The sequence below is a fragment of the Festucalex cinctus genome, chromosome 12 (genome assembly GCF_051991245.1).
Source record: "Festucalex cinctus isolate MCC-2025b chromosome 12, RoL_Fcin_1.0, whole genome shotgun sequence".
NCBI lineage: Eukaryota > Metazoa > Chordata > Actinopteri > Syngnathiformes > Syngnathidae > Festucalex > Festucalex cinctus.
The window spans coordinates 3,063,458-3,088,171 of NC_135422.1; the positions used below are offsets into that span (position 1 = coordinate 3,063,458).

Sequence of the window (24,714 nt, forward strand, 5' to 3'; positions counted from 1 at the left end):
TCTTCAATGACAAGATGATTCAATACTATATGTATTGACACACGGGGCACGATACAATCCAAGGGTGGTCCAAGGTACATCTCAATTCAAGAGTATATGGTGTAATGAGTTTTTTTGTTGTTGTTTTATCATTTTAACTTCAGTACTGTAAATGTGACATTTCCTTCGAAGAGATTTATTTGTAGCTTTTGTCACGTTTGAGTTCTATTGAACCAAAAAATTTTTTCCAATTCCGATTGTTTTTCATTATACTCCCTACTAATAGCCATTGTACAAAAATTGCCATGTGCACTTTAATCATTAGTAGAACCTACCGGATATACATACAAGTACTTATTCAGTGGTTGGTTCAGCATGTTTGTCAAGGCAGAAATCCTCAAATAGTTGGACAAATACAGTAGAATTTTAGAGTGTTGTGTTTAAATTTCAACTCAAACTGCCAATGCTAACATACGGTTGGGTCATTGCTTTTCCACCACCAGTGTCAGTTGTGTGTGTTATTTATTAACTGTCAAATCTCACAACAAAGCCAGAACAACACAATGTTTCTGCCATTGTTTGATTCAGAATGCTATAAATACAAACAACGGCAAGAACCCAGTAACACATTTCCCTGATCATATGTGCAAAAAAATAGAAATAAAAAGGAAAGGACACAGGCAGAGATAAATGAAACGTCGTAGAAAATGTAAAATACGGTTTAACGCTGAGCAATAGCTGTCCAATTTCAGACATGTTCACAACTGCCATATTAACTGAGTCAGCTGAATTTGTACAGTGCATGACCATTTTACTTGTGTTCGGGTTGCCAGCTGGTTGAATCCAATGACTACAACGAATGTGAGGTTTCCTCTTTCACTGATAAATGTATAATTGTAATAAATCATAAATGTAACACTCTGGGTCGGTGGAGTGTCTTAGTGCACAATGGTGAATTACTGCAGGTGATGGGACAAAGTCACAGGGACTTGATTAATAAATGGCTCAACTTACTATTGCCTACCGAATCAATTAATTAACGATCACAACCCATTCAGCCGGTATTAACAAGAGATTGGATTGATGTGGGATAATCTCCCTTTACTGACTTGGTGAAGGGCATTCCAAAGCAAAGCCTGGGGAGCATTCCCCTAGAGATGGTTTGGCACCGAATGAATTGTAGGGCATGAAGGTACTTTCTGTGCCCCACGTGTTTGTCCCAGCCTCCCCTGCCCTTTACCCTTGGACAGGACCACCCTTTCTCCACGCTGTCATTCCCTGACTCTTGTGGCCGAGCCTTCTGTTCTGCCATGCCACTATACGTTTAAAGGAGAATGAGGCAGCACAAATGTGCGCTGCAGATGGTAGAAATTACTTAGCTCACTTAACTTCAGAGATGTTTCTCCCCCCCCTCTTCTCTCCCTTTTCCACAAATTACTCCAAGACCAGGGAAATTGATAGATTCCTTGTGCAAGAACGCCTCTGACTAACACATGGAAAACTTTTGTTTCTTCAGCAGTCCCAATTGTGATATCAAGTCAGGCAACTCCGTGGCTTTGAAGGACCTCGGTGTAAAGAACACACACTGAAAGTCATCGAAGTTGGAAAAGGGCTGACGACAAAACAATGTGTATTCAGAACCAAGACCAACACTGCAAATATTGAGTCAAGAGTAACCCGTTTGTGCTTGTGAGGGTGCTGAATATGCTTTCCAGGAAATGTCTGGCACCGTGTATATCACACATAAAGTCTTGTGTCGAAAGGGGGGCGGGGATACAGATTTTGATTTATTTTCCATGTGTGTTCCTGTTAATTTTGGTCATGTGAACTAAAGTCTAGATGCCAAGAAATCCCACACACTTTTTGCACTGCCCATTCATTTAAAAAAAATAAAAAAAATAAATAAAAAAAATCATAGTGGACGCCATTTAACGTTCATGGCGGCATATATCGTGATTTTACAAATCGTTATAAAACGTGTTTGGCGGTCAAAGAGTTAATCTACATTTAATACTGTTATTATGTATCAGATGTCCGTTTTTATGGTGAGCACAAACTAGAACACGGTGGTACCAGTTACATAATTAAACTGAATTAAGACTGTGCTTGTCACATCACAACAACTGAATGCTGCTCCTTCTGGTGTGCCCACATTGGGCACATAGCGTAGTTTAAGACCGACAGACTGATAAACTTTTTATTGAGGCGTACGGCGTTATTATGAAGCTTCCCTGGATGCAGCTGCCGTACAGTATGAAGAACGGAAGGACATAGGATACACTATAGGAATGTGACTACTGTTGCCAGTGTAGCCTACATATTTTTGCTGCACTGTTTGTTTTCAGTCCACATTGGCATAAGCTAGACCAGTGCTTCTCAATTATTTTCTGTCATGCCCCCACAGTAAGAAGAAACCCCCCCCCCCCCCCCCCGCATGACTATAAATAGTATCATTTGTCATTTGAGAAAAAAAAAATACACAAAATTAATAAATGATAATGCATTTAAACCGATCACCAACATTAACTCAGGAGCACAATATTAAAAAAAAAATTAACCTGCAAAACAAAAATATAAAATAATTTGTGCTTTTTTTTTTTTTTTGCTGTGTTTGCGCGCATGCTCAGTGCAAACAAAACCCCTACACCACCGAGCGAATGCTCCCTGCGCGCACTCTGTCAATAATGAGAGCGCCACTGCCCCCTAATGTAGTGGAGGTGCAATTGCACTATATTCTAGGACAGTAAAAAAAATTAAATAAAATAAAATAAAATAAAAATAAAAAAATAAAAAAGCATGTTCCCCGAGGTCAAACACGCATACCCACTGCCTTGTGTGGTAAATCAGGTGCAAATTTGCTCCAAGCTGTCAGTTTTGTGGGCGTGTTTGCGCCGCTATATGATTAGAGCAATATCCTTAGTGAATAGGCGGGTAACTGGGCGCAGACTGCGGGTGCAGTTGTGGTGCAATATTTCGCGCTATTACCGGACGCAGCGCATTCTTAGTGAATATGCCCCTGTGTGCGTTTGCTGAGCGTTTCCTGCGAATCGGGAGGCAAGGATGGAGTGGAGTACAAAGGGCCTGCAGTCATAATTTCCACAGATATCAAAGCCATATGGCTGGTTTCATGAAGCAGCTGGTGCTGTGCACTGTATTTAGCTAGGTTTAATAAGAAGAAATGCACAACAATGTGGTTGAATGTTCTGGACATGTTCCGTCGCAATGATGTCCACAAAATTATAATGTCAAATGATTTGCTGTATGCTCAGCTGTACAGTCAAGAGTTTATTGTATACTGATATATATATATATATATATATATACTTCGTTCTGGTGCACATACAGTACAAAGTAGCTGCTCGTTGCTCTGCACATATTTTAGACCAGGCATGCCACTAGGTGGTAAACCAGAGGAGCTGCTAACAAAAATATTTTTTGTCAGTCAGCGTAACAAACATATCCTTTAGGTATACATATGACTGTTATTACAAAATGCAAGAAAATTAATGTAATATATCGGGATACGTATCGCCTTGACAGTCAAGTATTGGGATACATATGTATCGCGATACGTATCGTATCGTGACCCCTGTATCGTGATACGTATCGTATCGTGAGGTTGACGGTAATACCCAGCCCTAGCGTATACTGATTTCCTCAGAGATTTTGTTATAGCTTTGAATCCATCTTTTTCCTTTTGTATACTTTTTGCAACACTACCACATTCTAGTACCCATACACGATAAGTGCAAACCAATAAGTACATAACCAAAAGCGAATCCAACCTGTTGTCAAGAGAAAAATATCAACAATCATCGAAATCAGACTCCACACGATCGACCTTAATATAATCGCATACATGCATATTTACGTTTGCTCACTTTGCTCAATCAGCATAATATAACGCTGACCTTCCCAAACGATGAGGCAGCTGATTGAAGTGTGCCGTTAAATCACCCTCAATTTCTACAGGCTATGATAATTGCAGTAACAAATGGTGTACTGTAATCATAATTACACACAAGCGGTAAAAAGAAACAAAAAAAAAAAATGTGTGGATGCACTTCCATTTCATTATTTAAACAGGATCTGCAGAGCATTAATCCCATAAAAAAATGGATTTAAGCAGGGAAATGGCAGTACAACATGGGTAGCGGGATGGGGACACTTAAAACGCTGAATTTTTTTTTGAAAAGATGCATTTCAAATCAAATTAGGTGCCAATTAAATAATACACAAAAATGTCTTTGTGGTGCGCAGTATTTTAGTTTATTGGATAAGGGTAATTAACTGATTTTAGTTCAAAACCACCACATAGTCATGCCATTTTAGTAAATAAAATAATTGAAAGACTAAAAACACCCAACAAGACTGAAAAATACTGTGGGAATAAATACACACTGATTTTCAGGATAATGGCAGAATGCAAAGCAGCAAATAATGTACCTAAGTACTGGTTTGACAGTAGAAGAATGCGGGCAATATTGAAAATATAATGTGGCACCACAAAATAAGAAAATAGAAGAACAGACTAGGGATGCACGATAATATCGGTGGCCGATAATTATCGAAAATTTTCGACCAATTTGGCGTCAAACAGATAAACCAGTTAATAGAGAAATCTGCCGATAATTATCAGCAATTTGATTTCATGCAGATAAATCAGATAATAGAGAAATCCAGCAATAATTATAGACATGCCACGTTGGTCCTTCTGTTGTGGTTGTGGCTCATATCAATAAAATTCAGCTTCATGGTGCTTTACATACATTGAAACATTGTGCAAAGTTTATACAATGTTTGAATGTATTTGTGAGACTTAAAGTAGGACTCGAAAGCACATTTGTATTCAAGTTAATTTTGCAAACAATTATCGGCTGACTTACATCGGCGCCTCTAAATTATTGGTTTATCCGTATCGGTTGAAAATAGCATTATTGTGCATCCCTATTACAGACACACACTGTTTAGCAACTGAAGTCATGCAAGAATGAGAAATATTGCACAACAATAATTGTCCAATGACTGCACCAGTTTTTTGTTTTGTTTTTTTTCTCTCCCCTGGGGAAAAAATGTTTGAGCATGATTGTAATTTTCTTCTAGGAAATTTACAAGCACGTAAAGTTGTACAAAATCTTGTGGAAAAATGTGCCTCAAAGATTGCGCAAAAAGTGGGAGGTTGTTATGGTCACATCAGCAAGACATCAGGTTAGTAATAATTGACAAAGAATAACTAAAAAAAAAAAAATCAATGAAGGCAGTATGGTTCAGTAATAGGGTGGTCGTCTCACACCCCAGAGGCTGTGGGTTCGATCCCAATTAATTGATAAATCTAATGTGAGTAAAATTTAAAAAAAAACAACAACAACTGACAAATAGGTTTAATTATTGCATTAGTAATGAAGTCTAAACTTGCACTTCTTTCGAGGCTGAGGATCTTGGGCAACGCTAAAACCGCAGAGTAGCGATTACGCATGTTTGTGCAACTTTGCGGCCCGTTGCATTAAAATGCAATGTCACCACCAGACTGTCCACCGCTGCCATTGTGCGCGTGCGTGCGTGTGTGCGTGCGTGCGTGCGTGCGTGTGCGCGTGCGTGCTTCTGCTGTGTCAGTGTGTCAGTTTCAGGGCAGGAGGCCCAGATGTTTGTTTTGGAACACCTCGATAGATGAATATGGTCAGTTGACAGCACACATGCTGATGCAGCATGTCGGTCCAACTGCTGCCTTCAGAATAGCTGCTTAAATTGCAGTGGGTATGAATGTGTTTGTGAAGAGATTTTAATTTCACAAGTTCTCAGAGATGGATATGATGCAAAGTGTAAATAAGATGTTTTTTTGAGTTGTGATTCTTACCTTCTGGTCCACTATAGAGCACACCAGGTCCTTGACAGCGGACAGTGATAGGTCATTGCCCTCCAGGTTCACCGTCTCTCTGGTCAGGCCAATTTGCAGCAAGAAAGACACCCCGTGGAAAGAGCTACCGGAGTCGGTGGGGCTGGGGACACTGTGGCTTCCGTTGGATAGCCGCGTGTAGAGCGGCCCAGCCGAGGATGGCGACAAAGCGGGTGGCAAGGTCGGGTGGTGCGGATGGAGAGAGTGGAGGAAGGCTCGAGGTAAGGATGTGGGAGAGGAGGCAGACATTGGCTTTTTTCCAATGGCGACGTGTAATACTGAATACTGGAGGGGTTCAGGGACAGGATTTATGGTGGGGGAATCCTTTTCGGTACTCCTCAGTTTTAGTGAGTCGACATTGTTTGATTTTCCACAGCGTCACCTTGGAAATCGGAAATCAGAGGGGGTAAGCTGTTGGTCCCGCCTGAGCTCACACACTCGTTCACAAGATGGCAAAAGAAGGTGGAATAAGTCTCTAGAATATCACTGCAATAAATGTCATATCCTGAAGTGGTGCTCCTTGCCTTTACTGAAGTCACTGATCCACTCTGACCACAGGAAGCCTGTCGCCAAAAACACAAACATCGACATGTTTGTTGTTTAAACAAAGCAAGGACCTACACTTACTAAATTACAGAAGAAGAAAACATTTGAGCGTCGAGCGAACTTGAGCCCATTTCTTAAGCGTCACTAATTTTGCACATTCAATATTACGCAATTAACGCTACAACCAACAAATATTACAAAGTACATAATCCCCAGTGCCGTTTCTCCAGTGTGAAGAATAATCACATAATTGAATATTCAAACTGTGCATACTATTAGAGTGTCTTAAACTCCTTGAATACATTAAAGTACATTTGTTGAGTACAGTTCAGTTGTATTTATCATTTAAGTACAGCAATTTCTTAAGAATTGTTTTCAAACGTTTATTCAGGTACAATTTCTGTTGAACTTTTTTGTGCAACAGATTTTAATTGAATCATTACTTTTGTACATTAAAAAATGTATCACATATTTAAGTGCAGTATGTCCAAACTGTGTATAATATTGAAATAATTTACCGCTAATATTAAATGTAGGTTTTAGGAATGAAACCTCGGTCTCGTCTTTTGATGGACACTTCGATCAAATTATCTCCACATTTTTATTTTTTATTTTTTTTTAAATAGCTCTCCATAGTAAAACGGACTGTGTAACCCTCTGGTGAGCTCAGGGCCGTTTAGTATGCATGAAAACAATAGGATCGTGAAATGTAAAGTTTAGGGGTCACATATATCATTATCATTACAATTCAAGTCATTCACATCTAACAATTAAGGTTCTGAAACGTTCGAAACTCACTTCTTTTTGATATGCTGGCAGAACACAACCCGAGAACACACAATAACAACTTAATAAGTTACACAAGCTTGAATATGCATGTCAAGCGGACGTTTCGCTTCGGCGGAACTTTCTGACGTTCCGAAGACAAAACGTCTCCTTGGATGTTGTTTTCATTTTAAAAGCAAAACTTTTACCTTCACAGTCAGCGAAGGACGCATTTCTTTCCAACGCGAGTGGACCGAACAAACTTTGAATCTCCATCAACTGCGGAAAGCGGCGTCTCAAGTTAGAACTTGCACTTGGCTAAAATTCGTCGAGGAAAGCCCAACTTAAATAAAACAAACACCGAAACGAAAACTCGCGTAAAAGCTTGCGATGACCAACGAAGCAGTCCATTTATTTTCCTCTTGTCGTTGTTTCGGATACTGTAGTAAATTCATGCGCATCTTATTATCCTTCCAGCTGTGACTACTCCCCCAGTTACACTAAAGAGGAAAGCAGTGGTGCTCCCTGGGAATTGTAGTCTTTCTGGAGCGTCACTAGAATAGACTTCATGTTTAGACCGCAAAATCTAAACTACAAAACTTGTGAAACAATGGCGCCACGGATGAACCGACTAAACTACGCATGCGCAAATATTTTCCGTTAGTCCACATTTATCCATTCCGAGGTAAAAATATAAGTTCACGCGGCCTGGAAAAGTTTGTAACACACTTGATAATATATCAGTCATTAAGGGGCTCTGAGCAGTCGTCAACGCTACTTAAGGGAATTAATTATGCATTACTAACAATGATTTTCCATTCATTAGATCGCAAGGAATTGAGGGAGGAAAGGGTAGGGGTGGTTGGTCGTTGTTCCATTATGCCAAGATGTGGACATTTATAAATATAACTTTATTATATGATGTCCAGAACGTGTATTTCATACAGGGGAAATTAAATGCAAACAAAGGGGGCCTCATGCCTGTCAGTCTGTTGTTGTTGTTGTTGTTGTTTTCCTGCTGGTCTCACTGACCTTTTTATTTAAAGAATCACAACACAAAGAACAATAAACAGAAGATAGTTTATTTCTCAGACAACATACATACAGGTAAAATGTTAATACTGTGGGAATTTCGCATCTATCAACTGCGCCCACGCCATCAGGCCTCCGCGGATATCTTTCACTGAGATATTGTCTACTTCTGATCCACTCATCTTCCGGAGAAGCTGCACAGCCTTCTGGGAGTCGTTGCCCAGCTTACAAATCACATAAACTGCAAGAAACCACAGAGATACTTTTGGTGACAGAATTACATTCCTGTAGATCTTTATAAGAACTCCGTAGGACAAGATAAAGTCTGTGTGCGGATCATATTCAAAACAAAGGATGCTTTTTTTTCTTTTTTGCAGCACGGTCTGTATTTCCCATGTTTTGGGTTATAAATGGTGTTATTGAGCTGACTATACATCAGATTAAAAACACCAGTTTATGGCCATACTGTATGAGGGAAACTATGCCATGATGTAGTTACAAATAACTGGCTCAAAATATATATATTTTTTTGTTTTTTTTTTAATATTCATTCCTCCAAAGTATGCTGACCAGATGCTCAGGTTGGTCAGCTTTGAAAAAGGGGTCATCTGTTACCAGCGTTCCAAAATGTGCAAGCCAGAGTAGCAGTAGGAAACGAGCTGCGAATATGCACTGGTTCATTTCAGACGACATTGCAGATAAAGCCCGCGCTTTGCCCCGTTACCTGGAGGCCAGCAGACACCGGCCGTCTGCTGTTTCAATTGGCCGACGCGCTGCTGAAGTAATTGCATATGCTCACCCTTCCTCTGTTCTAAACTTGAGAGCGGTATGTCTGGCAACGACGTTCGGAGGATAACCGCAAAGAAAATGGGGATGATCACGTCGCGTCAGACTGATTTATGTTTCGTTTCACATCTCTTGAAGGATACTGAGCGAGCTGGGTAAATGACATATGTCCACCTCCACCAGAGGGCGCACATCTAATAGGAGATGGGGCTCAGCATTGTCCACAATGGATTTGTAATCCTGCAAATACAATAAGACATTCCTGAAGTCATTAAAAGGGAAGTGATTTCACCTTAAAGAAATTTGATTCATATCTTACAGTTAAATACGGAAATGTCAATGACTTGCAGCTAATTTGAGGGAAGTATTGCTCAAGATTGCTTGATTTGTCGCATATTACAATCATTTTAACAGCTTTTTCTTAAAATCGTTGGACTCAAAACCGCTCCGAAATGGAGCCCGTGACGCAAATTCAACTGTGATCTCCATCTCTGCGCTTAATGACTGTTTAAAAGTTCAGATTGTGCAGTCATATGCAATTTGCAATCCTCATGCAACATTATGGATGCCAAACAGTGTGTTATTCTTCTCTGTGGAAAATTTACTAGCACATTTTGCTTCCCATGAGTGCTGAGATACAATCGGTTTATACATTTTCATGAATACTTGGGAGAACATTATGAGTAATAGTTGAATAAACAACACTTCATACAGGGAGGGATGAAGTGGCCAAAAAGGTTTCCTCACCTGCACTGTGATCCTCTGATCTCTGGACAGGATGTTGAGTCTGCGACACTGAAAACACAACAAATTGTATTCTCTATTACGGCACATTAACAAAACAGAATGCGGTAACTTTGCGATTGATAGCATCAAGGTCAACCTTATCCGTTGCAGCCGACCCACAGAAGGCTTCGTAGTCGACGAGCTGGGTTACACTGGGCTCTTCCCCGCACACGACACATCCTGACAGCTTGGGCCGCAACCTGATGGACCTGAACCTGACACTTTGAGCATCAAACATCACCAACTGCTGGCCACAGGAAGCTGACACGTGTGGTTAAGTAGTAAGTGCGTTCACTTTGAGTTCATTTAAGTGGCTTTTACGCCACGAGATTAATGACTGCAACTTACATGGAAAGCAACGCAACAGACACGTCCGTGTCAAAATTTACATTTAATAAATGTAATAATAATGCATATATTTGTGAAGACTGGGGTAAACTTGTATTTAACAATTTTAAAAATGTGCAGAATTTCACAAGTTACTACTTGTGATTAGATAGCTCTTTGATATGAAAAGAAAATTGCATCGAGCTGTCACTGTTTTACAAATGCAATCATGCCATCTAGGGACAGAAAAATGACCTCAACACAAATCAATGGTTTTTTTTTGTTTTTTTGTTTTTTACAGTACACATTTTAAATTTTAATTCAATTTTATGAATTGTTATGAAATTACTGCATCAATGACTAAAAGATGCAGCCACATTTCTATTAGTTGAACTTTTTTTTTAACTTTTATGTTCAGAGTATGAAAACTCAGAAAAAAATATTGTACATTTTATTAATTTTATTGTTCATTTAGAACAGATTTAAAATTTGTGATTAATCGTGAGTTAACTATTGAAGTCATGCAATTAATTACAATTAAAAAATTTAACCGCTTGACACCCCTAGTTGATGTTTTATATGATTTTTATTTTCTTAAGTATTATTTTCTTTTTTTTATGTTTTGAAAATAAAAAATAAATTGTTCATGTTTTATAAGATTTTCATTTCTCTTAAGTATTTGTTTCCTTTTTTTTTTATATACATTTGAAAATTAAAAAAAAAAAAAACATTCACTCATTAATGAACAAATAAAACAAAGCATTTTTTTTTCCCATTTTAGTTACTACTACACTTGACAAGTAACTGTGAGCACACACACGTGTGATCTAAAGTCATAATCTTGGAATGTATATCTATAATGCAATGTTGGGAAGAATTAGTTCCACTTCAAACTGTACTGTATCACTGACAGGGGCCAAGAATAAAGGACACACAAAAACGGTAATGTGAAGCAGTTAGGTATTCATTTGTAAGCTAATCTCTGCGGTCCAACAAAATTAATCATCTTCATCCGATATTTTTTAACAATTCCCAAATTTGTGACAATTAAATATTACAAGCTGAAATGAACATCAATAGTATATAGTTTAGATACAGCCATATCCAGAGGCTATCTTGAGGACCTCCAATGCTTGTAAGCAGCCCATTATGCCTGGAACTTAAAGATAAGATGAACATTTTACCAACAACCAATATTTAACAGGCTGAAAATGCTGGAGAAAGACAATTCTGTACACAGCTAATTGATTCTGGGGAAAAAGGCTCGACTTACCCACTCCTAACACCCCTCCCTCTGAACAATTTGTCACCGTCTCTGGGGGTGCGGGTACTGGGTAGAGGCATCTGTAGCAAGGGCCTCCGTCATAGTTATAGACGGTCAACTACGGACACAAGACAACACAAACGATTCAAGCTGGGAAGGACGGCGATTTTGCAAGATGAAAATATCGTACCTGTCCCTCCATTCTGAGGGCGCTGGCTGATACGAGCGGCTTGCCACTCAGCACGCAGGCGTCATTGACAAGATAACGAGTGGGGACGTTGTCTGAACAATCGGCCACAATGTCATATATGAAGTCAGTCAAGTCAAGGCATGTAAGCAATACATTTTTCTCTTGAAGTCAGCCACACTTGAGTGAACAGGATACTGTTGAAAGAGTTGCAAGGCGTTCTCAGGTGAAAGCTGCAGGTGGTATGGAATACACTCCACGGTTGAGTTCAACCTGTGAAAAAGTACAAATTGACAGCAAATTCTATAAATACATTACAGATGCATGCATAGAAATTACAGTGGAACCTGTGATTGTACAATTCAGAATTAGTGGGAAAAAAAATGTCACCCTTACTTTCTCTTGTGCCCTTCCAATATAATGATTAAATCTTACCTTTGACACCATGGGAATGTAATTTTTTTTTTTTGAAACATTCGGTGTTTCGCTGGTTAGTTTTGTAACGCGGAGGTAAAACGCCAGGTTCAGTAAAACCCCGCCTCTCCCCGTGTGATTGACTTTCAATAAATGGTAGAAAATGGATGGATGGATGGATGGATGGATGGATGGATGGATGGATGGATGGATGGATGGATTTTAATCTCCGAATGGATTAATTCACGCTCCATCATTTCCTACAGGAAAAGATTTCAAAATCCGAACAAACCTGAGGTCGTACCATCTTGGAATGGATTGTGTTCAACATTAGAAGTTCTACGGTGAAGGAAAGCCTCTGTCTGTGTGGCTTCCTAGTGGTAAAGCGGTACCCCCATGTGGTGGACGGCAACTCATGCGCACACTAACCACAGTGGGGGGCTAGAGGCCCCAAAAGAAGCTTCCTCTGAAATAACATGTTTACACAATATTTGCAGACTAGAGTCAAACACACATCCAAATATAACGTATGGCCAACTGGAAAGCGCCTGTATACATTACAAAAAGACCATCAGGGTCACAAACAACAGTACAATCACACAATTTTCCATAATTATATAATGTTTACTAATAATGACCAAAGTATAGCAAGTTCTCCATTTGAGATTTGCATTTGTAAACTTTAGGTGTTTCAGATTTCAGAGTTTTGTTTTGTACATTACTCTAATAATCCAAACATAAAATAGCTGGCATACATGTGCGCTTGACACAGATGTGACTGTCCAGAGCAGGGGTCAGCAACTATTCCTGTCAAAAGAGCCACATTAGGCCAAATAAAGAACCAAAAATATGTCTGGACCCACAAAATATTTCAACATTGTTATGAATGAAACGATGTGTTATTGTTAGTCTAATGTACTGAGGGCCCTAGAGCTCATTAGAGCTGGACAATAAATATGCAGCATCCAATACTTTGAGATTCATTTTCTTCAACCTTTTGACTTCTATTTTTTTTTGTAATTTTTCATACTTTTCTGACTCTGTTAAATTTCTGACATTTTTGGCAATTTTATGAACAAATCTTCTGCCTCTCTTCCTTTTTTAGACATTTTTTTCATGGACATTGTATGGTGGTTTTGTGTTTTTCTTCCTTTCTTTTTTAGACATTTTACAGTCACTTTTTGGACATTTTTAGATATTTAAAAAAAATTATAAATTTCATCTGCCTTTCCGTTCAACAACTTAACAACTTAACACTGACTATTTTTTGAATATTGAATTATTATTTTTTTATTTAATCATCAATTCATTTGAATACTATTTTATTGAAAAATAAATACATAAAATATATTAATAATAATAAATTGTATTTATAATGCCCTTTACATTGCAATATTTCTTTTCTTTTTTTTTTTTTTTTTAGATATACCACAAGGAGCCACATGAGAGGGACAAAAGAGCCACATGTGGCTCCAGAGCCTGAAGTTGCAGACCCCTGGTCTATAAATAAACATAAACATCACCTTCTAACTGCGTTGGCTGCAGACAGAGCTTTAGTCTGACCCTGGTTCTCCTCTCCATGAAGCACTTGTCTATGCAGATTACTGAGCTCCACTTCATCATAGTCCAGCAGACCCAGACGCCCTGTGGGGGAAACACAATACAATAAATAAACACAATAAATCAATGCCAAAGCCCAACAGTAAAATAGTGACATCTGCTGTGCAAAAATGTGTCAATCGCAGTCCAATTTTCAGTAAAATACACCTCTCAATTCATACAAAACATCAGGTTTTTTATAGTCACTCATCATGGCATGATGGTTACAAAAGATGTCATGTCAGCATATTGTGCAAGACTTCAGCATAACTCGTGAGTTTGGGTCAGCCTCAAGGGATTAACATTCTTTGGCTTTGTGTTGTTTTTATTCCTAAAAGAAACACAAGCCTCAACAAGAGGTGTTAAAAGACCAACAGGAGAATAGACAATTAAGAATGTTGAAAAAAAACAGATTTGTGTTACACCTCCATTATTTGTATAGAGAGTTTTTTTTTCTTTTTACCTCTTAATATAGTAAAGTAAATTAGGCTAGTGAATGTATGTTTCTTAACCTTCGTTGAAAAATTGTATTTCTGTTTATGTTACGAACCTTGAAAGCATAATTGGGACAACTGTTTGCTTTGGCAAAATGTAAGCGTGCCAGTCAATCACTTACCTATACCCGCTGCTGCAAGATACTGAGCCAAAGGACAGCCCAGACCTCCGCAACCCACAATCAGTACGGATGTCTTGAATAGGTTCAGCTGTCCTGTGGACAAACCAAAGACCCCACTGGTGTGTTTTGTAAAGACAGACTCATGCTCTGGTGTGTGTGCATAGAGAGGAATTTTTACCTTGTACACCCAACTCCGGGAGGAGGAGCTGCCTGCTGTATCTCATGATGTCCTCATTGGACAGAGCTGCTGTGGCTGTTAGTGGAGTGAGTTCAGTCACTCTGTCAAGTAGTTGTGGGAATAAATTGTTGTTCTTCTAGAAAAAAAAAAATAATAATAATTATATCCTAGGATGCTCTGACTAATCAAATGTGGTTCCACTTAAATAGGAAATTAATGTACACCAATACAAAAGTTTTTGCCAAGGCACAGTTACAAATCAATAAATATTTTACAATGCACAATGGACTTCCTTTTTGTGCTATTTCTATTATACAGATCAACTGAACAGAGGAAAATTATATACTTGTGGTCAATTCCTAATTTCTATATTTAAAAAATAAAGCGAGGCATGAACCGTGCCAAGTGCATTATTCAGTTGGCGATTGACCATGATATGCACCGATACATTGACAGATAGACAATAAATAATATTTTTTTACTGGCTGGCCTGGCAGTCAACAAAACACACTCACCTTTTCGTATGCAGCCAGTTTATTCTTCAAATGTGCAATCTCTTTCTCTTTCTCGCTTAACTGTGCCTTCAAGTAATCCACTTCCTTAGCCATCGCTGATACAATTTCCATTATCCGTGAGGAGAAGCGGTTCAGATAATGGATGGATGGATTGATATGCCAAATGTTTTTACTAAAGAAGATAGCGGAGGAAAGTGTGAGGAGGAATCAGCGTACTACGTGCAACAAGCACACTTCCGGGTTAATCACGTGGTTTTGACACCACGTGGTACACAGCTTGGCTATGTTTTTCTCTTTTTTCCTTCACTACTGCACAGTATTTGTTTTTCCCTTTGTCGTTGTTTAGACAGCCTCTGTGGAAATGTCAAATAATATTTATCCACATTAAATAAATACAGAATAAAAATAAATAACTAAATAAATAAATAATACGAAACGAAAACTCCATTATGACTTTATGGACACACAAAGCAGGATACAGTAGTCGAAGTAGTACATGAAGAATAAATGCGGCGTTATGATATTTTATCAGATGAAGATGGGGGGGGGGGGGGGGGGGTAAATTCCAGAGTTATGTTTACGTATGGCTCTGGGCATGCGTACACGCGTCGCCGTCGCGCGCGCGCGCGCATTCGCAAACACGCAGCAGAGTTGAGAGCGTTCCCTGGAGTCCCTGCTGCCTTTCACATGATCTGAAGTGTGCGAGGCAGAGACAGAAAGGGAAAGACACAGAAAAGATGGCTGTGTGTGGCCACGCTCCTTCTATGATGCCTTTCTTTGGCACTATTGCCGTCTGGCTAACATTCATCCACTGCTCTAATGGAATTCCCTGGACAGAAGAAAAGGTAAGCCAATTAAATCCGCTGCTACAACTATACTCAAATAGTGAGTGTGAAACTGTCAGTTAGTGTATTGGTAGCAAGATTAAATAATCAGCATCGTACTATTCAGAAAGTTTTTTTTTTTTAAGGTTAAAACACCACTCTCCAATATCGATGTGATTTTAGTGATGATTTATAGAATAATGATAATAATGAAACAGAGTGGCTTCTTCTTCCTCTTCTTCTAAATTACAGGACACGTATTTTATTTATTGATTTAATTTTCAAGCTGTATTGTACGTATTAGTAACTCAATACACCCATTACTAGTTGTACATGTAAGAGTATGGAAAAAAAAAAGGTGTGACATCGTTGGAGTGCTTAACCTTTAAGCAAAACATGACGTACCTGATTCTGCTACAACATTCCTGCTTCTGATGATCTTGTGGTTTTTAGTCTGCATGTAGTTGCTATGGCAGCACTGTCATCACCATTGATTTTGCAATTGTGGTGCTTGGTATTTATAGATCTCAAGTGGACCCCACTTTAACCCTCTCCTGGTTTGGTGAACCCCTGCTCTTTGCAGGGCCATATTGTATTTATGCTTTTGGATAAATCGATGCATGAAAGAACATATAATAAAGACCAAAGTATGAGGAACAAATTATGCTGTGCATGACACACTGTCATTATGAATGCAACTTTTCAGACGGGAGTGTGCTCAGGGTGTTTCCAAACCTTAATTGAGCCAATTAAGGCATGCATTTGACTTTAGAAAAGTCTCACAGCTCACCAGTAAACACTAGGGATGTCACGATAAGGGCAATATCGTGATATCGTGATATTAAAACTGCCACAATATCGTCGTCGTCATGTTCACAATATTTAAAAGGACCAAATCTGTTAAAAAAAAAATCAGGTTGATTAACATTTGTGCAGTTCTAGCACCCTCTAGTAGCTAGTTTATTAGTGCAATTGAATTTTTATTAGGCATGTTTTGGCCTTCTATGTTTAAAATCTATGCTAATTGTCAGATGAAGGGGAACCTAATTTGCTTGTGAAGCGATCAAAGTGTGCTTGCATTAGCAAGTAAGTGCCTCAATATTGCAGGGATTTTACTGGGGCACAGAGTGAACCATAATTGCATAATTGTAATGTAATTTGTGTTTTGCTCTTTTATTTGTATTTGTTTACTTTTGACCCTGAAAATGGAAATAAAGTGAGTAATTTCTATGATTATTTATACGAGGCATTTTCTGTTACAGCTAAGAAAATAATCTAAGTTCCACTCCATTATGAATTGAATAGTATGAACAAGAAGGCGGATCCGTCTAAAACAGATGGATCGTCTGTTTCCAAGGCAACCATGCTTCTCTTGCAGGCTGAACTTTGAAACCAATTCCAAGTGAACCACAGAAACAGAGAATCAATATGTTTTCTTAACCCATCCATGATTGTATTTCTGCGCTCACAGAACAAATAAAATCTCGTACAGATACTGATGAGCTTTCTTTCTTCGACAGGCCACAAAGTATGCTTGCGCAATACAAATTGATTGCCGTATTAAATTTTGATGAACACAGCTATAAGCTACAGCATTAACTTTCTTTTGTAGTATTCCGATTGTAAGCAGTGGTGTAGAAGAGCATTAATTGTCTATTTTGCTACATGAGAGAGACAAGAACTTTCCATACTGTTAATTTCCACACTGTTAATTTCCTTTCACGCATATCCTTAACTCATTCACTCCCAGGACATTTTCGCTGTTTTACTGGATTTTTACTGATTTTGCATGGCCTATAATATTGTGTCCTATTGCTATAAAAACGTGGAATCTACCAAAAGAGAGATTAGAGCCTCTTCTTTCATCAGTAAAATTAGTATTTCTATCTGTTTCCATTTTTGCATCAGTTAGCATTAGAATATAGCTAAGATTCATCATTATTCACAAATTTGTTTATAATAGCGGGGAAAAGAGCTTTTTGATCTCTTATACTCTGCTGCCATCTGCTGGCAGTTTTTGTAATAACTACCATTGCTTCAAGCATTCTGTTCAGTTCAGAGGCTGCATCAAGGCCAAAACGTATAAATATGTCTTTAAGAGCATGGTCATATTTAAAATAGAACGCATTTATACGTTTTTGGGAGTAAATGAGTTAATCATTTACCATTGTGTGATCAACAGCTGATTTTTTTTATTTTTTATTTTTTTGCTCAATCTGTGTCTGTAGCAGTGTTTCATTGTATTTTTTTTTTTTTGTTCTAGTGAATATGTTCTATCCTCGAGGTACTGTCATACAAATCCTATACGTCTACAAATAAAATTCTTAGTGAGTCCAAGACCAACTGATCAAAGTTGGTGGTCGCATACAGTAATAATGTAGTATTTAAAACAATGTCATTTCCATCCATAGCAGCAAAAGTAAATAAATAATTAAATAAAAAGTATTTTCCAATTGGAAGTGTGGCTTGGGTCGTAACAGTTTTGGGGCCACAAATAGGTGGCGGGTGGGCTGGATATGCTCCGGGGTCCACCCCCAACACTTGCACTTTTCAAAGTCATTTATATGTAATTCCATTTTGGAACCGGAGGTAGCAAGGAATGACTTAAAAGGTGACTGACAAGTTGTTAAGTCACAACTAACGAACATCAACAAAAACACTCACACTTGCTCAGTTTCAGCACCAAGCGGTCACACTTACACCCAGTGAGATCCAGACGGCCCTTTCTCACACAGACCTGACGCAAATGTGGCAAAGGGACCTACGGCCGTTGCTCGTTACCAGGTATCCGGGCTCTCCAGGCAACCAGGCGGTGCAGCAGGTGAGTTTGATCATCACAGCTATGACAACAATATAATCATATATGGCAACATAATCCTCGATCTGGATGATGCCTCGAGTCACTGTGGTTGTTCTACTACTGGTGCTTCATTTGACACATTCAATTACACTATTTCGATTGACAGACTGTGCGGGTGGACTGGCACTCTACTGAACTGTTTTGAATCTTATTTACAAGATTTATTTGTTGCAGTTTTTTTTTTAAATAGTAAGGCATGGGCGGAGAAAGATTACAAGGGGTGTACCCCAAAGAGCCATTCTCGGGCCGCTTCTATACAACACCTACGTGCTGCTACTAGCTCAGCTCAATACAAAAAAAAAACAGAAGTACCGGTAATTGTTTTATGCCCAAAACTTGATAGGTCAAAGGTCAGTGCTCAGGCTGAGTCCATGTTTTATTGACAGCCCAAATCCCATTATGCATATTATGCACTTCAAGGCTCAAAATCATTGGTTTCATATTTTAGTTGCTAGGCAAAATTTGCATTTTGCGCCCAATTAAAACACATTGATTATCAAAAATGAGAATCAAAAAGCTCATCCCAAAAAGCTTTCAATGTTTTATTTATGTTCCAATAAATGTTCTATGAAAGGGGCAAAACATGTATAATAAAATACTAGTGCTGTCAAAGTTAAAGCGTTAACTAATTCATTAATCACAAAAAAATTATCGCATTAATCATTGTATTACCACAGATTAATCACACTATTAATTTTGACCGCAGATGATCCTTTTTAAGCCGACAGCGGATGGTTACGTTAAAGGTAGCTGTTCGAGTTTGAGCAATAAACATAACTGTAAACATAAATGTTTACATATCCTGTAGGTCATTTTTTTCCCCATTTTAAATGATGTAAATAAGTAATTGATTAGAAAAAGCAGGATGAGCGTGTGCACTGGATATCAATTTTTGAAGACGTCCTCATAACATTAAATGTCGAAAAAAATTAACACTTAACAGGTGCGCTTCAAATTTAGCGGGCAAAATATGTTGGGGAAAAAAAAGCATTTTTAAGTCAGTGTTTAATCATGATTAATCAAAATTCTAAGATGTAATTAATCTGATTAAAAAAAATGTAACTTAAATATTCAGATCATTGCAGCTAAGGTATGATAAAGCTAATATTGACTAATCTAACAGATTTTATTTTATTTTTTCAGCATATTAAAACAACCATGAGTTCCCTTGGAGCAGGCTGGGAAGTGACCGAGGATAAGTTCCTGTCAACGACCCCTTACGGGACATTTCCATTTACCAACCTCGTGGCCACTCTCAACCCATCAGCCCAGCGCCGCCTGGTCCTGGCGTGTCACTACGACTCCAAGTACATGCATCAGGACGGGCAGGAGTTTGTGGGCGCCACCGATTCTGCCGTGCCCTGCGCCATGATACTGGAGCTGGCGCGAGCCCTCGACGAAGAGTTGAAAAATCAAAAGGTGCAGTATTAACACATTCGCTGCCAGCCCAGCAAAAAGGCATTGCATCATTTGACGTCTTTTTCCGTCAAAGGCAGTGAATGAGTTAAAGAGGCGATATAAAATAAGATCACATTGTTGGAATAGTTTGGATCAAGGCCCTTTTCTGTTTCATAAACGTTCCCCAGTGCACAAAGCAATAGCCATAATTACATGTTTGGTTGATTTGGGGGGAAGAACTTGACCTTTCCCTCTCTCACTCATCATTCTCAGATATGTTCGGGATGAACGAGCACAGAAATTGTAGGACAGGCCCCTTGAAAAACGTACACATTACGCATGGCACAGCCACATACTAAATGTGGAGTGGAAGCTGTGTTATAGCTGCAAATATAGGCTATGCTAAATAGTATACTGGCAAAGCTCTTAAACTTGTTTTGAAGTTTTCTCATTTTACAAACCAAAATGATATTTTCTTGGGATTTTACATTAAAGACCAAAATAAAATGGAGCAGAATTGTGATGTGGGAGGAAAATTAAAATATTTTTCAGCTGGTGAAGAACTGTTTTAGTGATTGATTTGATATGAAAGTCAGGTCGGAATCTATTAGCACCCCAACTTAGGCCTACTTTGTTTTTGTTTTTTTAAAGGAGAAGTCAACCCAAACATTTTCTTTACAATATGTTGTATGCTCCTCCATTATTAACTTGACTTGACTAGTCTCAAAATGACATTCTGATAATATTGTATTTGTGGAATATGAGTCAAGAACCAAAATTCACTCGTTTTGATCCGTCTCAGTGGGCAACCATTTTGCCACTTGCCGTCGACTGAAAAATGACATCACAATTGCTCAGGCTCAGGTCACAAACAATCACGGCTCACCTGTTTTTTTGAAGCTGCGCTGTGATTGGTCGTTACCTGAGCAACTGTGATGTCATGTTCCGACAAGTCCTCAAACAATACGGCCATGTTGTATCCCACAAATGTAATATTATCAGACTGAGTGGGGGAGCATACAAATATTACAAAGAAAATTTTGAGGTTGCCTTTCGCTTTAAATGCAGGATAAAATATTTTGCAAGCCACAGTCTGTAGTCAACATTAACATTCATGCTGCCTACTCCTTTGCCCTTTGCTTCACCACGTCTTTCGACTGGATGGACAGGGACAAGGTCCGGTGACAGCCAACGCTCAGGCATTGTATGCGTTTATCCAGTTCAGACGTCCATCAAAAAGGTCCCAGGAGGGAGTGAAATTCTGTTGAATGCAAATACGTTTGCCTCCAGGGTGAATATGTATATTAGAACTAGCATAAAAGAGATGATTATTCGATCAATTTTAAGGGTGTGGGAGAAGCTGATGAAAATGTGAAATATATATACATATATATATATATATATATATATATATATATATATATATATATATATATATATATATATATATATATAAATAAAACATAACAAATCCACTTTGTAATGTGCTTATAACATGCTGTCACTTGGTTCCCCCTTGTAGGCCTCCTTCCCCAACCTGACCTTGCAGTTGATTTTCTTCGATGGAGAGGAAGCTCTCGTCAGCTGGTCATCTCTTGATTCTTTGTATGGTTCCCGTCACTTGGCACATAAGATGCATACCACCCCGCATCCTGCAGAAGACGCAAACACCAATCAACTGGACGGCATAGTACGCCTCACCACATCTTTATTAAACCTAAACGTCAAATGCCCGCCAATGCACAACAATGAGAGCAAGATGAATCATTTCAAAGTTGAAAAGTTAATATTTTGTCTGTAATTAATTTGATACTTTCATTATTTTTCACGTACAATTAGTACCTTTAAAAACACATTTTGCAACTTGCTGTCGACTGCAAATGACATCACAAGGGTTCAGGCAACCAATCACAGCTCACCTGTTTTCTAGGTTTGGTCATGTGACATTCACAAGCTGAGCTGTGATTGGTTACCTGAGCCCTTGTGATGTCATTTTCAGTCGACAGCAAAATGTTTTTTTAAAGTACTAATTGTACATGAAAAATATTGAAAGTATCAAATAAATTTTTGACAAAATATTAACGTTTGACTGCCAAAAAAATGGCTAAATAAGTAAAGTATCCCTTTTTAAGCACTTGTGTTGTCTCCTCCAGGATCTATTTGTGTTGTTGGACCTGATCGGGGCCCCAAGTCCACGCTTTGGTAACCAATTCCAAGAAACAACATACTGGCTCTCGCGGTTGCAGAACATAGGTGATTGATAATGGCACGTTTTGTTGTTTTTGCTCTCATCCAGCAATACACAATATGTAGTTTCAGTTAGTAAGCCACCATACCGGTTCAGCTCGTTTGACACCTGAGGGGAAAATTTACTGCATGAATCTCCGGCAATCTACTGTAAAAGTGCCGCATGAGGGTCTTGAAGTCGTTTCCAATGCGAGGTGCTGTGTAGAGAGAGAGAATTTATTTGTGGCCTCATTGCCACACTTTACAAACTACAAAATATATAATTGATCGTAGGATAATTAAAAACTCTAGGGCTGCACTAACATTTTTTTTTTTTTTTTAAAGATTAATCTGTTGATTTATTTGATCGGGCGGCACGGTGATGACTGGTTAGCACGTCCGCCTCCCAGTTCTGAGGACTCGGGTTCGAGTCCAGGCTCCGGCCTTCCTGGGTGGAGTTTGCATGTTCTCCCCGTGCCTGCGTGGGTCTTCTCTGGGTACTCCGGTCTCCTCCCACATTCCAAAGACATGCATGGCAGGTTAATTGGGTGCTCTGAATTGTCCCTAGGTGTGAGTGCGAGTGGTTGTTCATCTCTGTGTGCCCTGCGATTGGCTGGCAACCAGTCCAGGGTGTACCCTGCCTGCTGCCCAAAGCCAGCTGAGATAGGCTCCAGCACCCCCCACGACCCTTGTGAGGAATAAGCGGTCAAGAAAATGGATTAATAGATGGATGGATATATATATATATATATATATATATATATATATATATATATATATATATATATATATATATATATATATATATATATATATATATATATAAAATGTATTTTACTGTTTTGGTCAGAAAAACGTCTACACTCTACGAATCAACTTGAAAATCACCCTGACGATGTGGAGTATTTCTGGCCAGATCGACCTGTTGCCCGTATTGAAGACGATCATCTACCATTCCTGAATAGAGGTTTGTACTCCAGATAGTTCGCTACTCCAATATGGTACTGTATGATATGGTTAATATCTGATGGGTAACCCTCATCTTTTGCTTCTTTGCCAGGTGTTCGCATCCTCCATCTTATTCCCACTCCTTTCCCCAACGTGTGGCACACAATTCATGACAATGAGCAGAATTTGGATCGCTCCACCATTGATAACCTCAACAAGATTTTACAGATCTTTGTCCTGGAGTACTTTAATGCCCGACCTGCCAATACCATCAATGCAATGGCTAACATGTAATTTTACCATTGTATGTCTTTAATCAATAATGAAATTGTATTAACATAATATTTGAAATATGAGGTTGAAATTTGACCCTTAACTACCGAAATAGGTGCATGCTGTGCACAAATGTGGATTTTAACTTATATTGGCTCAAGTGAGCCAAGTGAGTGCGTTTAAACATGAAATTTGCAATTTGTTCTGCCATGGCTTTTTTTTTTTTTTTTTTAGCCCAAAATTCCAAGCGAACGACACTTGTTTTGTGAGGACTATTGTGAAAGAAAATCTATTATCTATAAATGCAAATACAGTATTGAAATATTAAGTACCAGTGATATTTTGTTTTGTTTTACACAGCACTCTTCTACAATTATCCCGTTCAATATTTTTCGAGTAAACCATTTTTGGGGAGGATCATGTACTGTAGATGTACAGTAGGCCTATTTGTACTGTTAAAACATTTTTAGCCCTCCATAATCCTGTCTTTTTAGATAGAAAAACGATTAACATCCTGTTTGCCTGCCTTTATTTATTTTTGTGATTATTCGAAATGGCTTTGTTGTCATTGCAAACATGTCACAACGAAATTAGGAGTGCTTCTCCATCAAGTGCATAAAAAAGACTGTAAACAGTGAAAACAGTGCTGCAAGAAACAGTGCAAAACAAAAAGAGAACATAAATAATACATAAATACTAGTTAATTAATGTACTTAAGTACGCCATTACTATCAGGACAATTTTGCTGCTGTTTGTTTTGACTGCTGGACGATGGACTACCAGCAGAGGGAAGTAGAGGACCTCTTACACGTTTCTGAAAGCGCGGCAGTGTAGCTCAGTTTCTTCTTCTTCTTCTTCATTTTTAACTAATAGAAATGTAAATTATAAGTAAATGCCGGAATATTCACGTATGTTTTTTTTTATTATTATAAATGTAAATTGTAATTCAAGTAAATAACGTAATAGCTACTTGAAATGTAACCTATGTATTAAGTTATGTTTTCCACATGCTGTGTAGAATAACAATGTTCAGTCAAATCGTTAGAATTACGCAAAGCGGCGCGTGTTGAATAATTGCATATATTGTGAAATAAAAAAATAAAATAAAATAAAAAACAATTTGAGCACGCCTGCTGTTTCAAATAAGACCGGTGAATGAACATTCAAAAACGTCACAACGAGGGATTTACTGCACCTGGTAAAATTCGTAATTTTTTTTTTTCAAATGTGTAAAAATAAATTGATTGGTTAAATACTTCAAATCAATATTGTTTATTATGTTTTTTGGGTTTTTTTTT

The 24,714-nt window shown here is 38.4% G+C and overlaps 3 protein-coding genes across 4 annotated transcripts in view; 1 reads left to right on the forward strand and 2 right to left on the reverse strand.

Annotated features, from left to right (window-relative positions):
• Positions 1–7,781, reverse strand: part of prkd3 (protein kinase D3) — a 33,260-nt gene extending 25,479 nt beyond the window's left edge. Inside the window, exons 1-2 of the mRNA XM_077539370.1 lie at positions 7,393–7,781; positions 5,834–6,435 (exon numbers count right to left, since the gene is read on the reverse strand). Coding sequence (XP_077395496.1) covers positions 5,834–6,121 — 288 coding nt within the window. The 5' untranslated portion in view covers positions 6,122–6,435; positions 7,393–7,781. The remainder of the gene's footprint in view (positions 1–5,833; positions 6,436–7,392) is intronic.
• Positions 7,782–8,247: 466 nt separating this feature from the next.
• Positions 8,248–15,405, reverse strand: mocs3 (molybdenum cofactor synthesis 3). 2 transcript variants are annotated; one of them, XM_077538803.1, is made up of 13 exons: positions 14,888–15,405; positions 14,373–14,505; positions 14,195–14,287; positions 13,503–13,623; positions 11,764–11,838; positions 11,569–11,686; positions 11,388–11,496; positions 11,211–11,273; positions 9,885–10,048; positions 9,749–9,796; positions 9,145–9,241; positions 8,940–9,047; positions 8,248–8,456 (listed from the first exon to the last, which is right to left on the reverse strand). In XM_077538803.1, exons 1-13 carry the CDS (start codon positions 14,996–14,998, stop codon positions 8,299–8,301), a joined length of 1,398 nt encoding a protein of 465 aa, XP_077394929.1. In that variant the 5' UTR covers positions 14,999–15,405; the 3' UTR covers positions 8,248–8,298. The 2 variants fall into 2 exon arrangements, with proteins under 2 accessions (XP_077394929.1, XP_077394928.1); XM_077538802.1 differs by having other exon boundaries at positions 14,373–14,508; positions 14,888–15,401.
• A 74-nt stretch (positions 15,406–15,479) lies between these two features.
• qpct (glutaminyl-peptide cyclotransferase) lies at positions 15,480–24,545 on the forward strand. Its single transcript, XM_077538804.1, has 7 exons — positions 15,480–15,732; positions 18,386–18,532; positions 19,715–19,990; positions 21,492–21,659; positions 22,123–22,222; positions 23,046–23,162; positions 23,256–24,545. Exons 1-7 carry the CDS (start codon positions 15,625–15,627, stop codon positions 23,435–23,437), a joined length of 1,098 nt encoding a protein of 365 aa, XP_077394930.1. The 5' UTR covers positions 15,480–15,624; the 3' UTR covers positions 23,438–24,545.
• Positions 24,546–24,714: the final 169 nt, after the last annotated feature.